The sequence below is a fragment of the Mustelus asterias genome, chromosome 8 (assembly GCF_964213995.1).
Source record: "Mustelus asterias chromosome 8, sMusAst1.hap1.1, whole genome shotgun sequence".
In the NCBI taxonomy this organism is placed as follows: domain Eukaryota; kingdom Metazoa; phylum Chordata; class Chondrichthyes; order Carcharhiniformes; family Triakidae; genus Mustelus; species Mustelus asterias.
In genome coordinates, this window is record NC_135808.1 from 76339735 (window position 1) to 76358680 (window position 18946).

The following is an 18946-nucleotide window of genomic DNA, read 5'->3' on the forward strand; positions in this document are numbered from 1 at the left end:
TGCATATGGAAGAATCCATGGTTTATCAGACATTATGATGTCACAAAGCACTGGGGGTTCTTCAGCTGCTGTGCTGTTTCCAGATATTCTTTGCTAAGACAACATGCGCTTTTTGGGATATAAAGTAGCTAAATAGCAGGGAGATTTAGCTTTATAATGTTAGGATTTTTATGCTGAACATATGCCAAATTGGAAGGGGCCATCATGGACCAACAGTTAAGGTGAGACTTGGATGTGACAAGACCGCATTTATTCCTCATTATTTTAAAAAGCTGACGGTGGGTCCTCTTGGTGTTCGTGATTGGACTTCCACAATGGTGTGGGGCAGGGAACTCCAGGATTTTGACCCAACAATTAAGAAGGAATAGCACTATGTTTACAAGTCAGGATGGTGCGTGACATGGAGTTGATGGTCTTCTCATGACAAATCGTACCACAATTGAGAAAGAACCGTTGTGTCCAGCATGGAGGAACAAGTGTTTAGTGATCTCAATGGGTGAGGGTAATCAACAAGAACTTTTATTTATATAGCATCTTTAACATAACCAAATGGCCAAAGGTGCTTCACAGAGGCATTATTAAAAAAGAGTGACATCAAGCCACATAAGGAGAGATTAGGGCAGATGGCCAAAATCTTGGTGAAATAGAAAGATTATTATGAGTGTCTTCAAGGATGGAAGAGAAGTGGAAAGTTTTAGGGAGGTAATTCGAAAGCTTAGTGCCTAGATAACTGAAGGCATAGCCACCAATAGTGGAGCAGTTAAAATTGGGGATTTTTAAGAGGCTGGAATTAGAGGAGCACAGCTATCTTGGGGTTTATGGGCCAGAGGATTAGAGAGATAGGGAAGGGCCAGTTGAAAACAAGGGTGAGAATTTTACAATCAGGGTCATGCTTAAGCAGGAGTCATAATGGATTCTTGAACACAGGGATAATAAATGATCGGGATTTGGACATGGACAGCAGAAGTTTTAGATGACCACAGTTTATGGAGGATGGAATGTGGGAGATCAGCAGGAGTGTGTTGGAATTGTCAGTTCTTGAGTCAACAAAGTCATGTATGAGGGTTTCAGCAGGTTGGGCGGAATCAAGTTGTGGTGGTTGTATGGGCAAGTTTGGGTTTTAAAAATCTGTAAAGAAAGGAAAGACTGAGGGATTTAAGGAACTATATTTTAAAATTTGTACTGGGAGACATTCATGAGTATGCTACTAATGTCAATATTCAGTCACCTTGAATATGCCTTAACTATGCTCTGGAGTAGAACAAGCTGCATTTATCCTTGTTGCACTGGTGTTGAAGAGGGGCTGCAGGATGGTGTTACTGGACTAGTAATACAGAGCACTAGACTAATGTTCTGGACATGAGTTCAAATCCCAGCACAACAGTTGGGGGAATTTAAAATTAATTTATTTTTATAAAATATTAGTTCCATTAATAATGATCACAACATTTCCAGATTATTGTAAAAACCCACCTAGTTCACTAATATTTCTTGGGGGAGAAAATCTGGTGCCCTTAATTGGTCTGGCCTTCACATGGCTCCAGATCCACAGCAATGTGGCTAACTCTCAGCTGCCCTTTGAAATAGCCTAGCAAGCCACTCATCACATTGTTACAGGAAGGACTGTGAATGTACTACATCTCATGGACTACAGCAGTTCAGAAGATGCCTCAACACCATCTCAAGGGTACCTTTAGAAATGATGTGGCGATGCCGGCGTTGGACTGGGGTAAACACAGTAAGAAGTTTAACAACACCAGGTTAAAGTCCAACAGGTTTATTTGGTAGCAAAAGCCACAAGCTTTCGGAGCCTTAAGCTCCTTCTTCAGGTGAGTGAGAATTCTGTTCACAAACAGAACAGAACAGGTTTGTGAACAGAATTCCCACTCACCTGAAGAAGGAACTTAAGGCTCCGAAAGCTTGTGGCTTTTGCTACCAAATAAACCTGTTGGACTTTAACCTGGTGTTGTTAAACTTCTTACTGTGTTTACCTTTAGAAAGGCAGTGAATGTTGACCTCACCAATAATGCTCACGTCACAAGACCAAAATGAAGGATGTATTAGCCTGTAATTACTTTATTGGATTATCGATATGTCTATCTTTATATTTATTAATCGCTAAATGCAATAAGTGTTTTATGTTTTTAGATGTATTTCCAAAGTAACTTTAAACATTCCAGGTAAACAAATGAAATGCTGGCTGTATCCCCAGCACCCCAAGTTGGGTTGCAGACACAAGTCTCTTTTCATTGACAGACACTATACCTTGATGGACCAGTGTGGTGCCATGATGAAATTACTGTGTGACCTGCCAATTCCTCTGAACTATTGAAGCGCAGAGCCCCTGCACACTCAGTGCTCTGTTACAGCCAGATTGATTTTTGTTTTGAGAAGTCAGCAGCTCCGGCTGTTAATGAACAGAAAAATCTATTCCTGTATTACAATGTGGCTGCTTTATGCCCTGTGCCAAGCCTAATCGCATGTCTCAAGTCAGAATAATTTTCCCAAAATAATGTTGTTTAAAAAATTACGCTAAATATTTTTTCTGAAAAGCTCCCTCTATTTGTGTATGGCTATTAATATACCTTCTGACCATGACGATCTGTGAAGTTTTAAAAACCCTTGACGGTATTAAAAATTACATTTATTTTCATAAGGAAGAATGGAATGAGAAAGGGCAGTTTGGCCCTCTCAAGCCCACAGTCTGTCCTGTAATGGACTGTATCCCAAATTTTAAATCTCCTGAAAGAAATTCGGCTTCAATATTTGCTTTTGGACCTGAGGTAATTGACAAAAGCAGAATATTCATCCATCTTCAAACATCCACCAGTCAGCTGCTACTCTCTACAGACAACATGACCCTTTCCACAGGAAATCAATGTTTTGTGAGAGAGTTCTTCAGTAAAATCTATATCAATTCCTACAGTTATTAATCTCTTCTTTAAACACTTACTTATCCAGTTCATTTTTGAAGGAGGTAATTATCTCAATCTCAGCTACATATGCACTTAAATCACAGCAACCTGCGTTTACCTAGAACCTTTAGTATTTCAAAATATCCCAAATACTTCAGAGTTCAGGGTTGGACTCTGACAGGAATAGGAAGACAATTATGGGAAATTAGTGAAAAGGTGGGGGGGCGGGGGGGGGGCGTGAAACACACAGTTTCCTAGAGTTGGAACAACAATGGATGCGACCAAGACATAGGTTTCAGGGTGGAGATTTATAGACAAAGGTTTTGGAGTTAAGGCACATAGGAATGGGAAGCATGAGAGAAGTGATAGGTGAGCTGGACTTTGTATGGGTCAGGACACAGGCACAGAGCTGTAGATGAATTCAAATTTATGTAGCGTCCCATCCGTGGAAAAGAAAGGATACTTTCATTTGACAGTTCGAAGCACATGTCCTTCAGCTGTGTGTTCAAAGATCAAACCTAATTACATTTATATCATCAGCACTTTAAGTACCTTGTACAATAACATGAGCTTGTGCAGAAAGTATTGAATGTGCCTTTGTGAATTTAACAATAAAATGATCCAAGTAAAAGATTTGTAAAAACATTGTGGATAGATTAATGCTATCTCATCCTGACTGCCTGGATTATATTTGAATAGAGTGTTGCTCTTGTCATGAGGTATGCTGCGGTATGCATTCATTTTATTGTCCCTCCGCTTATCTTTTCTCCTTTCCTGACAACACTGACATACAATAGGGTACAATTTCCAGGTGCTGCCGACTCAAGATCCCAAAGCCCATTCCCAGGTTTTAGATTCTGCGGTAAGTGTGGCAGAAAACTTTTCAACTGTGCAGTTCATCACAGTTGAGTCCAATTCTTTCCTCGCCATGCGTCCACATACATGTACTTTGCAGCGGGAGTTACTGGGAAGTATCAGGCATTCTGGGTGACCTTTCCCTGTGCTCTCACCTAGTGTATTGAAACCAATTCTAACACCCCTACTGCTGCTGCAGCTGAAATCAGATTGGGCGTGGAACCTGGGTAATTCAAGATCCACACGACTCAACCACATTCGACACATTGAACCATTGGCTTGCTTGTGTTCTTACGCCACAAACTGAAATGAAAGTTAACAGCTTCTCCAATTTACTCTGAGGGAGGGGCAAGTAAGTTCTACTCAATTCTTTGAAAAAAAACCAAGATGTAGTTGTGTAGATTAGGAATACAGTGTTCTTATTTCTGGATTTGTGCGGAGGAAGAAATCTTACACTAGTCGCCTTTCATTTTATTACAGCAAACGGTGAATACAGCCCATGTTATGCTCTAGCCAGCAAGAGGGATGAAATGAACCATGCCATGAGGATTGAGCCAATAGCAACAGCCAGATTGGAGCCAGTGATTCATTCAGGAAATCACATCAGCACCGGCCCGAATTCATCCCACGGCAGTACCGGACTGGCTGCGCCCCACTCCGACACCAGGTTATTTTTTGCTGCTCTAATATATTATGTCTGTGTCAAAACTCTATATGCAGATGAAGATCCCAAGCTGAACTGTGAACTCATCTTTTTTGACTTTATAGAACTGCTGGTGACTGTGATGGAATGTACTTACTTATCTGAGCTGAAATTTGTAGTAGATTTCTTATGCATTTTTCACTTCAATTTTATATGCTATTCTCCTGAAACTGTTCAATGGTTGAAGTTGATGGTTTTTGTTTGGATAAGTTAAGGGATATAGAACAAAAAGGTGGCTAAATAGAGTTAAGGTAAGATCAGCCAAGATCTAACTGAATGATGCAATAGGCTCAATGGACCACTCCTGTTCCTATGAAAGCAAAGCATAATCTGACTTATGTTAAGCATCGGCAACTCTCCATGGTTATGTCCAATAAACTACATGAATTGATGTGGTATTAATTACCGCATTTATTTTCAGACCCTCTAGAATATTCTGTCAAGGAATAACAAAATAATACAAGAGAAAACATTGGTGTATAATTGCTACAAGTGCAATTTCTCCCAGCAGGGGCCATCTGGTGTGCAATTAACAACATGCAAATATCGTACATAACACTCTGGTACTCACCCATTCTTCATGTGTGAGCCTGGATAGTGAGTGTTATTTGATCAAGAAGGACTGAATAGTTGAGACCCAATCCTGTCATCGCCTTCATACAGGCACATGCCCTTGCCCACAGGTATCATCAGGTAGAGCTCAGGAGAAAGAATCCTCAGACCAATTGTAACCTCTCCCCCTCTCCCTACAACCCAGGTTGAGGTCAGCAGTTGTACCTGGGGCATGTTTTTGTATGGCTTAGTTTCATATTTACCAACCAATTTAGGGAAATCTTGCACTTTCTGTGACAAAAATATGTTGTTCAAAAAAGCTCAGAGTATTACCTCACTTCAGAAGAATGTGAGAATTACAAAGAGTGCCAAAAGCTATTCTATAAATGGATCAGGGAACATTATTTTATAATTATAACTGTTGTGATATGGAACAAATTGATTGAGTTTACAGACAAACTAACCTCTGGTTGACATCTTTTTGGCAGTTTTAGGCTACAATATTTAGGCTAACACAATATTAGATATCTTTCATAGATAGAAGACATTAGAAAATTGAGAAACATATATTGTCTCTGTATTTAGTTTTGGAAATGTTCCCGCAGTTAAGGAACTTGTAAAACACAAAATGAAACTAATGAAAAAGCAGAGAAGTGGCAAAAATTAATATTTGTACTCATCTATATTAGGTTGGAGTTTCAACAAGTTTGTGGCTGTTTTTGTTTCAGGTCTCTCGCTTCGCAAACCTCATTAGCTCCCAGTACACTGCGTTTGCATGAAAATCACCCAAACCTAAACATCAAACAGGAATGGTCACATCTCCTTTCTGAGAACGAGGGGGTTTCCAATCATTCTGAGATCGGGGATGCTAACAGTCTGCCCTCTGAAGCTGAGCCACTAAATAGCAACTTCTCTAGTTCTTATTCATCATATTTCTTTAGTAATGACACCAGTTCCTCGCTGGGTTTTGTGTCAAGTGGCAGTCCTCGTCATACAGCCAAGCTACAACCAGCCAATGCAAAGAAACGAACAGTTTCGATATCACCGCTATCAGCTGAAGGACTGGACATCACAGCAATTATTCGCACCTCTCCAACATCGCTTATTGCGTGTGTCAACGGAATGAGGAGCAGTACTAATGGTCTGTTCCCTCTCTCTGGAGGAATTGGTCATTTGGGAGCTCGAAAGAATTGCAGCCCACATTCCTTCTCTGTGTTAGACAGCCAGTGTAACTTGCCTTCTTCTGCATCGTCTCTGTCCTCTTTCCCAACATGCAGTTCTGAGCAAGGGGGTGCTGAAGGTGAGCCTGTCCCTTTGCAGCAACCAGAGGAAAACATGGACCTAGGTCTGGTAGTAGGCAACATGGTTGTTCAACATGGAGTGGCAGATGGTTGCCATAAAATAAACTTTTTCAAGCATGAGCCTATTGATGAATATTCACACGATACAAAACTGTTTCAGCACCACCATGGGCCACCTCCCCCATACCACTCCCAGCAGCACTTTGGTCAGCCTCATGGGACCATGTCTCACTTACATGAGCTGCCACCTAATGGACACATTCAGTTTGATGATGGAGGTGAGCTGCCCAAGAACAATGGTAAGCAGATCTGTCGATGGATAGACTGCAACGCTGCCTATGACCTACAAGAGGACTTGGTGAGACACATTGAGAAAGTGCACATTGATCAGCGTAAAGGAGAGGACTTTACATGTTTCTGGGCTGGGTGTGTGAGGCGATACAGACCCTTTAATGCTCGCTACAAGCTCCTGATACACATGAGAGTTCATTCAGGAGAGAAGCCTAATAAATGCATGGTAAGTCTATTTACATTACTGTTGCTACAATTCCAGTAAAGTATAACAGCTGAAATGTGAAAACTTTTGTACGAGATAATTTCCTGAGATTCATTGCCGGCACTGGAAATAGGCCCTACTGTGTCCCTTAAACTTCAAATATAGAAAATACTTGGAAGGATAGCAATAGACTTTTCAAATTTACTTGTGCCTGGAGAGAGCACTTTGAGCAGTTTAACAGAGTAGGGTAAACAATTAGTGATTACAGGTCTACAACTAATGGACGCTTTGTGAAAATTAAGAAGGTTATATCTCATTATTAGTGTATGCTGGCTCTAAGTGTGTTTTTCATGTGGTGTATGCTGTAAATAAACATAGTGAGCTCATTACACTACTTGTGAAGATTGATAGACGCAATATGATGGATGAGCTCTTTGTATCTGTGTTAATGACCTTTTCTAAGAGCCTCTATTCCAAACAGCATCTTGCAGAGCCACCATTCTCCAGAATGCTGCCACATGCTGCCCAATGGAATGAGGAGGCAAGTGTCCAACTGCAGTTCCTTACACTGTGAGCCCTTGGCTTTAGTTAGGCTGCAACAGGAAGTTGCTGAGTCGGCCTTTCAGTTTGCAGTTCTGAAGAATGGCCACAAACTTGAAACGTAAACTCTGTTCCTCTCTCCACAGATGCTGGCAGACCAGCTAAATGTTTCCAATATTTTCTAATCTTATTTCACTGTAACAATATTGTGTTTCTGGTTGCTTCTGATGATGTTTTCAATAGTCATTTTATTTTTTCTAATTGCTTGATTTTAAAACATCACGTAACCACTGTATTGTGTCAGTCAGCATTTCCTACCTGCAGTGACTTTGAATTAATGCAGTGCTACACCTCTGACAGATTTGTTGCCTTGATAATCTTCCAGCTGCCAGAAAAGGAGAATGGTTTGGCCTAACATCATGCAGATTTAGCTGTAATTAGTTGTCAATTATAAGTCCGTAAGCTTCTCATGACGTTTCTTTTACAAGCTCCATTCAATGTTTCAGAAGGTTTCACCATGTTTGCTTTCAGACAGATAAAGAAATAGAGCAGCTCCCATCTCCAGTGACCCCCAATACCATCAATCATTCAGCAACTTAATGAATTGAGTGGCTGATTCACGTGTACCAGCAAATTCCCAGATTTCATACTGATTAGCAGATCTCATCTGGGAGGGTGTAGCGATGTTAGAACTGGCTTTAATATCCTATTTTGGGATTGTAAAACTAAGCCAGGTACCAGCATTTGTTCACTGTTGCTGGCATTTATGAGTGTGTACGAGTGTGTACATACCAGGACGGTATGGATGAAATTAGACTGGAAGATCATGCCCTCATGGTGGAATAGTCTAACTGCCAGCAATCATCGTGTTGGCTTAAGTTTGTAGGAGGAGCTGAAAACTTAGGGAAGCAACTTTATCCTAATTCATAAAGTAACATAAATTCTTCAGTTTGCAGCAGTTCCTGTCTTGGTCGTTTAAAGTCCGTGCCAGCTAGATGTCTCCACAGATATATTTAATATAGATTTAAGAGCAGTCAGGAGAGCTAGGATACATCGCTTCTTCACCACAAAGCACAACAAGGGCCATCACTATCAAAGCAAAGGGAATGTTTAGCTCACAGCTAACATTCCAACTCTTTAATTCGTCTATCAAATAATATCAAACTACACAACAATTACCTCAAAGGTTTCAAAGTCAGAGTTGGCTGAAATTAATGTTTTTCTTGGATGTTTGATTTAATGATATTGTACACGAAACCAGAATTAAATAAAATTACAATAACATTCAGATTAACTATAAAACATGACAGGATATTACATGAAATAGGATAAATTATGTGGTTTCCTTTCAAACATTTTTAGTGCCTCGAGCCAATTAGGAGGGAAAAAAGCAGCAAATTTAATGTCGTTTGACTGAAAATCGACCTAATTTCTTATGATTCTGTTTTCAGAAGCTGAAAAAAACATGAGTAATCTATAAAGAAACTAATAGTTTGTAAGGAGCTGATTGTTACATTGGCCAAGGGCCTGTTCCCAATATCAGATGCTGGCTAAATATGAAGCAGCTGTTTAAATGGGAGAATTCCACTTGAACTGGGAGAGGATTTAACTCCTGGTTATTTTGTGGAAACTGTTGCTGGACGGATAATAAAGGGATTAAATAGGTTTCTAAAAGACATTGGAGTTTTTAACTCCAATGTTTCATTAGTTTCCTGTGCGCAAATAGTTTGGATTCCAGGTTAACATTCAAGTTCTGCTGTACTAGATAATAAACAGGTCCATGGCAACGGATCCTATTCCCTGTAAGAATTTGGTTGCACTTTGCAATTCTAATTTCCTCCACTTCTCTGCCCTCTCCTGAAGGCAATAGCTTGGTTGCTAAGGTACAGTTCCACAGATCCTGGCAGCCTCTGCTACCGTGTCAGAGTAGCCATCCTTTATATGCGAGTCCAGACTGCAAGTGTCAGCAAACCATTGCTGTTGAGCCTGATGCTCCCCTGAGTCTCTGTCCACACCAATGCACTCTCCAGTGGCAATTGCTGGATATTATAATTTGTAGGGACCCTTGTGAGCCCAGTGACATTGTGGCCAGTTGTAGTGCCTTTTCTACTGCTCTGATTGAATTTAGCTTACCCAGCACTAACTGGGGATTGAATCCAAGATTCTGGTAGTCTGTACGACCAGGGTTCTTCAGTTGGTATTGCACTTACCCACTGTGCCATTTTTAAGCTAATTTATTCTTCAAATTACCTGTACGTGACAAAGGCTAAATTGAATCCTCAATCTCACTACAAGTAGCAAGACAACTGTGTGTGACACAGCCCGACAAAAGTTTGTTACTTTTCCAATATTTTGAGCATTGCTGAATGAGAGAGGGCAAGTGGAGCTGAGGCTACCATGCTTTGAGCTGAAGTTTAGACAATAGTTATATGTAGAAAATTGTATTATTTATCCATTTACAAGGATCTCCTACCATCTCACCTACTTTGATCTGAATAAAGGGCTATCATTTTCTTTAACACCTGAGAGAAAAGAAGTTTTGAATGCTTTGGAAAAAAACTCAAAATTATCAGAGTCCACGGAGCAAATCTAATATTTTGTACTTGCCTCTGATTTTCACTGTAATACTGGCTGCTGCAGAAATCAACTTCTGCTCTGTCAGAGTGCAGTAATTATGAGTGACCTTGATGAAATGACAGGGGGCTGATAATGGTATCGCAAACGTCCTAAACCCTTTGGAACGTGAGTGTGAAAAGACATGTAAAGACATGGGTGGGATTGTCCGGCTGGTCCTGCCAGGATCTTCCTGTCCCACTGCCGTGGAACCCCAGCCCTGGGTTCCCCAGAGGAAGGGGTGCAAACAATGGGAAACCCCATTTACAGTGGAGGGACCGGATGATTCTTCCATCGGCTAATGGTGGGCTGCCGCTGCAAAACATGTTGCAGATAGGACTGAATGTCAAACATGTTAAAGTTTTAGCCATTGAAGTAGACTGAGCCTATGAGGAGAGGCTGAGGGATTTAGGATTGTTTTCGCTGGAAAGGCGGCGGCTAAGAGGGGATCTTATTGAAACATATAAGATGATTAGAGGTTTAGATAGGGTGGATAGTGATAGCCTTTTTCCTCTGATGGAGAAATCCAGCACGAGGGGGCATGGCTTTAAATTGAGGGGGGGTAGTTATAGAACCGATGTCAGGGGTAGGTTCTTTACCCAGAGGGTGGTGAGGGATTGGAATGCCCTGCCAGCATCAGTAGTAAATGCGCCTAGTTTGGGGGCGTTTAAGAGATCCGTAGATAGGTTCATGGACGAAAAGAAATTGGTTTAGGTTGGAGGGTCACAGTTTTTTTTTTTTTTTTAACTGGTCGGTGCAACATCGTGGGCCGAAGGGCCTGTTCTGCGCTGTAATGTTCTATGTTCTATGTTCTATGAGCCACAGCTATGGGATACCAACAATGGCCAAATTATCCACAACAAGGGCCCTCAAATAACACTGAGATACACAATAAGTTAAACTATTTTGATGATGTTGGTTAAGGATAAATATTGGGCAGGACACCTAGAAAACTCCCTTGCTCTCCTTCAAATATTCCCATGGGATCTTTTAATGGCATCACGAGCAGATGGGACCCAGTTTAATGTCTACACTGAAAAATGGTCCCACTGATAATGTAGTATTCCCTCAGTTTTTCACTCTTGTATCAGCCCCAGTTATGCATTCAAGTGCTACCACTGACCCAAGACTTGGTTTGTGGAATTTATGTTATATTATCGTAATAATATTAAACACAATTTAATATGTAAAATAAAATCCTTTATTTTAAATGGATTTCTGTCTTAACTAAAGAAATTTCATGACAGGATTAATATTATGCAGCTTAATTTCTGTGCTCCTGCAGGAGATTGAGGGAAGTTGCATAATTTTGAGGTTTTGGGAAGAGATGATTTGGGGTAGAAGACTGAGTCCGGATTAAACTCTGAGGATTCAGGAAGGAGAAATTACGTTTAGGACACCATGGACCCGATTTTACCATTTTCATTCTAAGTGCTGAATCTGGGTGTAATTCAGATCCGACTTGGAAATCTGCTTTCAGGCACCCCCATACGCACTCAGCCTGAAAAAAACATCACCAGTCCCATTCGCGCTGTGGGCGGGGCTTAGCGCGGCAGAAACGATTGGAGCTCTGAAAAAGCACGCCCGTGTCAGATCGCTCCCGGGCCGCAGAAAGCGGAGAAAGCGGCCCAGGAGCGAAAAGCGGGAGCGACGGCCCCCACAGACATCACTGTCCCCCTTATCCACCCACCCCGCTACCCAGACCGATCGTGACCCCCTGCTCCCTTCCCCCCACCACCGATCGCCCGCAGAGTGATAGCGGACCCCCCTGCCCCCCCTCCCTCCCCACCAGAGATCCATCTGTCCCCCTCCCCCACCAGAGATCCATCTGCCCCCCCCCCCCCACCGGTGAGCGATTGGGCCTCCACCTCCCCCACCAGAGATACACCTTACCCACCTCCCTCCTCCCCGCCCCCTCAGAGAACGATCTGGCCTCACTCCCCCCCCCCCCCTCAGAGAACGATCTGGCCTCACTTCCCCCCCCCCCCTCAGAGAACGATCTGGCCTCACTTCCCCCCCCACCTCAGAGAACGATCTGGCCTCACTTCCCCCCCCTCCGCTCAGAGAACGACCTGGCCTCACTCCCGCCCCCCCCCCCACCCCTCAGAGAACGATCTGGCCTCACTCCCCCCCCCCCCCCCCCCCAGGAACATCTGACCTGCCTCCTCCTCCCTCCCCACCTGACAACGATCAGCCCTCCCCGCCCTCCCTCCCCCACTACTAGACAATGATCAGCCCTCCCCTGCCCCCCACCAGAGATACATCTGACCCTCCTCCTCCTCCCTCCCCAACCAGACAACGATCTGGCCTCACTCGTCTCCTCCCCCCCGCAACCAGAGAATGATCTGACCCGCCTCCCTCCTACCCCCCCCCCCCCCCCCCCCCCACCACTGATCTGAGTCAGAGAGCCGTTGGAAGCTCTGAACTCGCTCTTCAGCAGCTGGAGCGCCCGATTCAGACTTTTATTCAGCAGGTCCATTTTGGTGCGGTTCCGGATTGGCGAACGCGGTGGTAAAGGGGAAAGTGCTGATAAAGTTGGGCAGGCAGTTCATTTATTCAATTTAAATGTGTGCAAATGCATTTAAATCGCCGTTGCGCCCGTTTCGGGTGCGAAGCGGATTGCCGCCATTCCCGGGTTTCGGTAAAGTGGCAATCTGCGCGGACGCAGGCGCGGTTAATGGCCTCACACCCGACTTTACCACGTTTTCGCGCCCGGCAATGGTAAAATCGGGCCCCATGTGTGGTGTGCTGGAGGAATTTTTAAAAAACAAGTTTGGAGGAGAATTAACCATTTTAGTATTGAGAAAAGAACAGTACAGTACAGGAGCAGGCCCTTCGGCCCACCAAGTCTGTACTGAAAAGATAGAAAACAAATTGTGGTAGAGAAGTGGGTAGGAGGCTAATGTTGAAAATGAGAGGAGAAAAATACTTGTCACAAAAGGATGGCTGTGTTTTGTAGAGGTAGCTCTAGCGCTAGTTAATGTGTGGGAGTATCAAATGAGATCAAATTAGACCAGAGGACCAATTGATGAAAGTAAACTTTGGTATTAACAGATCAAGAATTGTTTCTGTTTAGGCTGGAGTTTTGGCTGGAAGTATGTAAAAAAGATATCTGGAAACCTCTCACCTGTATGTTGTCACTGTATAAAATCATCATGTAGCACAGTAACCTGTAGCTGTACTTTTTTGTTAAAAATGAGTAAATATCAGGATGAAAGAAGAGCATTTTATGGATGGTGATTTCAAACTAATGGGTACTTTTAATAATGTGCAAATACCAATGCCAGAGAAACTGAGTTTATTGAATGAAAATTGCAAATCTCGGGCCTTAACATTGATTTTAATGACTTCAGACCATAACCACAGTTCACTCTTAGAGTAGGTGCTGGTGGTGTGGAATGGTTACACCAGTGTTTCCAGGGATTGGGGAAGTTGTAGATTCTAGAGATCTTCACATGACTGGTGAGGTGTTTCCGTGGGCAACAGGAACTTTAAAAATCCATCCTGATTTTTAATGTTCTGCTCTGCCTCTGCTATTCTGCTGCGACCATTCATAGGTCTTCTGGGTCTTGGATGTAAATTTATTTATTCATTTTTTCAAATCGTCCCTCCTTTTGTTTCACACCATTTTCATTTGTTGTTTAATCATCTCCTGTTCTGCATCAATCACCACAACTCATTCGCTTTCTTTTTTTTGTGAACACAATCATTATTTTGAGCCACTTTTTTTCACTCTTGCTCTGCTTTCCATATAAACTTCCTATAACGTCTGTAACATCTTCAGGTTCCAACAAAGAGCTGAGACATTAATCTTTTTCCTTTCTCCACTGATGTTGCTGAACCTGTTAAGTCTTTCCAGCGCTTTCTGTTTTTATTTCATTAACATTTTCCCCATCGTGGTTTCAAAGCTATGATGGATGTTGGGTCTTCAAAATGTTCTGTTTTATGTATATCATGGTGAAAGATATTCCCAGTGGTATTCAGTGTCAGCATCTATTATTTGCAAATGAGATATGGGTTAGAAGCACAATGTTCTCTCTCCCTTCTTTAGAAAGGGTAGCTACTGCACCATTGTGCCATAGAACCATAGAAATGTTGCAGCACAGAAAGAGGCCACTTGGGCCATCTTGCCCATGCCAGCCCAAGGACTATTTTGTTATGTGCAAACAAATTTTGACCTGGACAGTATTACATTCAATGACAAGCATTCTATGACAAGTTGTTAAAGGTCAAGTGGATCCTTCAAAATATTGTTTCAAGCCAGAAATACAGAAGCAACATTGCACTTTGGAGGACAGCAAATTGATTGCGCAGGCACTTTTAAAGAGAAATAACCACTTAACTATAACTAACATAAATCATGGCGTATAAGTCGACTGGCATTTTTCCATCCCCAAAAATACTCTCAGCCATGACTTGCTATATTTGCAATAGTAGTCAGCTCAATCCTTTGACATCACAAATGCATGTTTACTTACCAGTACTGTATAAGTGGGTGGAAGGGATCAAGCAGGTGATACGGGCTGTGTTGTGAATATGCACAGGACTTTAAGATAAGCCCACTCTTTACATTGGATACAGATGATATTTCAAAATATCGACCACCCACACCTATGCTAGTAGTTCACTTTTATACTCGGTATTAAAGCCAACCCGTGTTTTTGGAGAGATTTTCCAAGGTCTCAAAGGTCAATTTATACATCGACATCAATGGTATATACTTAGAGACGGGATTTTACATTTTCAATTCAGGACTAACTATTGCATATGCGTAAAATCCAGTGTGATGCTGTCAGGCTGGTTTTTCATAGACAGTCAGCAGCTTGCCTGGAATTTAAAATAATGGGCAATTCATCTTGGTAACAAACCAATTTACCCAAATATTATGCTAACCACACCACAATGCGGGTTGGCATGGGCATGTGGGCGAGGATGGATGTTGGTGGGTGGGGTGTCCATTTTTCACCAACACAAATGCCCCTCACCCCCACTTCCTAGAGTGTGTGATTCTTCCCTGCCCAACTTAACCTGCCTCAGGGAAACCATGCTGTCTTCCCTGAGCCTGTTTGCAGTCCCAGCAGCGCCCATTACTGATTCTGGGGCTGCTGGGACTGCCAGCCAACCTGATCAGCACCTGAACAGGATGAACTCAATGAGATAATTACACTCATAGAGCAGAATCATCCCAAAAATGCACAGAGGGTTGGCTCAGGCGAGAAAACCGGTGTGAAGCTCACAGCCTTAAGATGCTGGCAATGCCAGGAATCCTGAGATTGACGTGCCCTTTTTAAGACCATCCCTCAGCCCCATAAAGCATCAGATCACTCTCCAACCACATGCCAACATTGTCCACTCCCCCTCTGCAGCCATCATTACTCCCTCCTCTTCTCTCCCCAACCCCTCCCGCTCCCGATCTCCACTACACATAAGGGGAACTCCCCAATGGGTTCTTCAGAGGCCCAACTCTGGCAGTGCCAATTTGGCACTGTAAAACTGGTACTGCCCACCTACGACTGCCATGTGCTATACTTGCCTCTCGACTGGATGAGTGGATAAGACATGGGTGTATGTTACATCGTCAAGGCGGGTGAGTTCATGTTAATTTATTAAAATGTATAGAAATCACAATCATGTCACCTTCAGGGGTGGGTAAGATCTCAAACCAAGATCTTGCCAGCGCTAATTCTGGTTTGGCTTTCTCATTTAGCGGCCATTAGAGATTTGTTCCTGCAGCTAATGTGGCAGCTATATCACCAGAAACCTTTGACCTTGCCCTTAGCTGGGATTCTCCGGACCCCCTGCAGTGAATGGGTTTTGGCCGTACATGTAGTGGGGCAAACATGATTGGAGAATCCAGCCCTGAATTGTTTTTTGAGCTGTTGGTGTTTGATGAGGAGGGGGGGAGGGGTGTGTGGGGGGTCTTAATCTAATTTTGCTTGGAGCTCTTGATCCTGTACCGGGTGCCAAACTAGGAAAGTGTTTAACTGTACTGTGCTGACAATTGGAGCAAACAACATCACTTGTGGATGCCTGGAACTCGCTGCCAGGGGAGGTAGTGGAAGCAGATACGATAGTGACCTTTAAGGGGCATCTTGACAAATACATGAATAGGATGGGGATAGAGGGATATGGCTCCGGAATGGTAGGGGGGGTTTAGTTCAGTCAGGCAGCATGGTCGGTGCAGGCTTGGAGGGCCGAAGGATCTGTTCCTGTGCTGTAATTTTCTTTGTTCTTCATTCTCTTTGTTCAAAGGAATTAACGTATCTTTGAATTTTAACCAAAGCTATTTTTAATATAAGTTATTGATATTTTCATAATGCACTTGCACAAAGTTTAAGACAACTTATACTGTAGAACAACTTAATGCTCTGCTATATTTTATAATTTTAATGCATGTATGTGGGGGCGGTTCAGTGGCAAAGTGGTTAGCACTGCTGCCTCACAGCACAAGGCACCCGGGTTTGATGCCCGCCTTGGGTCACTGTCTGTTTGGAGTTTGCACGTCCTCCCTGTGTCTGTGGGTTTCCTCCGGGCGCTCTGGTTTCCTCCCACAATCCAATAAATGTGCTTGTTAGGTGCATTGGCTATGCTAAATTCTCCCTTAGTGTACCTGAACAGGCACCAGAGTGTGGCAACTAGGGGATTTTCACAGTAACTTCATTGCAGTGTTAATGTAAGCGTACTTGTGACTAATACATAAACTTTATTTACTTTACTTTATTGTATGTGCTGGAAATGACTCTAGGGTCTCCCCACTGTAAATATATTATCCTGTTTTGTGATCGTCTTGTCTGTATATTTGTCATTTGCAGTAATAAACCTGGTGTTTTGGTCACAGAGCATCATTGAGTCAACAATAAATTTGCTTATATCCTGAATTCCCGTGACAGTAATCAGGAGTCTTTGAACATTTTCTGGGAAAAGGACCTCAGGAGCCAAGTGCAATCAGAGAGCACTGACTGACTCCCAAAAATATTGTGCAACCTTTTAGGAGCTCCCTGATTATATCTAGCTCATGTATTCAGCTAACAGTTAACTGTGTTCATATTGTACTTTATTGTCTGTTGAGTTATATTTTTGGGCATATAGCATTTGTCTTTTGTTTTTCGGTGTCATTAGTCTGTAGTAAGCACCCACTTTGCTGCTTCCCTGGGACTAATGTTCCATGAAGCTGGTAACTAGCAGATATCAAGGCCCCCTCTTGTACCCTCTGTTCTCTTCCCCTGACAACTCCTCCTGTTCTCCCTTCTCTTCCCACCATCCTCTTCTCTTTTCTCCCTTCTCCTTTCTTCTCTTATCTTCTCTCCTCCTCCCTCTTCTTCCCATTCCTCTCCCAACCTGCTCCCTATTTCCCTTCTGCTCTACTCTTCTCACTTCTTTCCCTTGTCCTCTCCTCCTTTCCTCTCTTTTTTTCTCCTCCCCTCCTATTTCATGATCTCCCCTCACAAAACCATTGACCACAGAACAGACCCTAGAGGAGATGCAAAGATGCATTTACAGGGTTGGGATGTCTGCCAAGAGAATATCATCTAGTACTCCTGCCACACCTCTTCAAACCTTCAGGATTTAAATGAAGAGGAGAATTTGTGGAAGTTAAGATAGTGTCCCTGAAACCTAGAAGGTTAAGGGTGATTTGATTGAACTTTTCAAGATATTAAGGGAACAAATTGGTTGGATGGATTGGAAGAAACAGTTTCTACAGATTGGCGAGTCTAGGACTAGGGCACATAATCTAAAAAATACTTCTTTCAGGAGTAAAATTAAGAAATTCTACAATACATGGAGTTTGGAACTCTTCTTTAATAAATAATACTTGATCCTAGATCAATTATAAATTTCAAATATGAGATTGGTAGAATCTACTAAAGGAATTAAGGGACAAGGGGCAAAAGGGGTATATGGAAGTGGATCACAGATTAGCTACGATCTTGTTGAATAGCAGGACAAGTTCAGTATGTTGAATTGCAAGTTCCCATGCTCCTAGGGGCCTTGAAGTCAGTCCAGAATGGGGTCTTGTTAATATTAATTGAAGAGCTGCCAGTGGCTGTTGCATGGGCAGCTTTGCCTTACCACTGTCTCTGTTTCATGTATAAGGACAGCAGTTTTCATCAGTGTCTGTTTCTGTGAGAGGCTTTATTGAACTGATCACAAGATGTCTGCTTATGCCTCATTGTCACTTGACTACGGAAAGCCAGAGATGTCAATCAGACTGGTTATATTTCAGAACCCAAATGTCCCCCTTTTCATATCGAATAAAAGATACAGACATTCCCCTTTTCCTAACATTTGCAATTCTCTAGTTCCCTGGCACCTCCCTGAGTCAAGAGAAGGCTGGAAGATCAAGGTCAGCGCCTCGGCAATTTCCATTCTCACTTCCTTCAATATCCTTGGACGCATCTCATCTGGTCCCGGTGCCTTGTTGCTTGCTTGATTACTCCCCTCTTTCCCAGCTCATCTATCTTGTCTTTTAGGCTGGACTTGAGGGCAGCTGGAACTCTTCTTGGCAGATGCTGAATTGGCCTTACATTCTCATGTATTTCTTAATGACATTCTCTTGGCAGACATGCCAATCCTGTAAAAAGATCTTTGCACTCCTCTAGGATCTGTTCTGCTATCAATGGTTTTGTGTGCTGCGACATATTGTGAATCTCTGTTGGCATGCTTATGATTATCGTTCCAGGCTTTAGACTTGATTTAGCTGAAATGAGTAACTGTTGCATCCCATTTATGAGCTGGAACTCCAGATCTTCAATTTTATCATTGCATTGGGTTGTCAGACTCATTTGCCCTCTTGGTATGAGTATTGTACCATCATATAGCCTCAGTTTTACTATTGAGGGCTTCATTTTAAGATTGTCACGTTGAGCCACTTCACACAGGTCTGTGAAGGTCATTTTGTTGCACGATGCACCAGTATTTGTGGCATTTCTTCTTTGCTTGATACTCTATCTCTGTGGTCATCATTGTAACA

The 18946-nt window shown here is 42.7% G+C and overlaps 1 protein-coding gene across 1 annotated transcript in view; it reads left to right on the forward strand.

Annotated features, from left to right (window-relative positions):
* The first annotated feature begins 204 nt into the window (after positions 1 to 204).
* Positions 205 to 18946, forward strand: part of LOC144497750 (zinc finger protein GLIS3-like) — a 212917-nt gene continuing 194175 nt past the window's right edge. Inside the window, exons 1-2 of the mRNA XM_078219188.1 lie at positions 205 to 221; positions 5754 to 6843. Of these exons, the coding sequence (XP_078075314.1) occupies positions 205 to 221; positions 5754 to 6843 (1107 nt within the window). The remainder of the gene's footprint in view (positions 222 to 5753; positions 6844 to 18946) is intronic.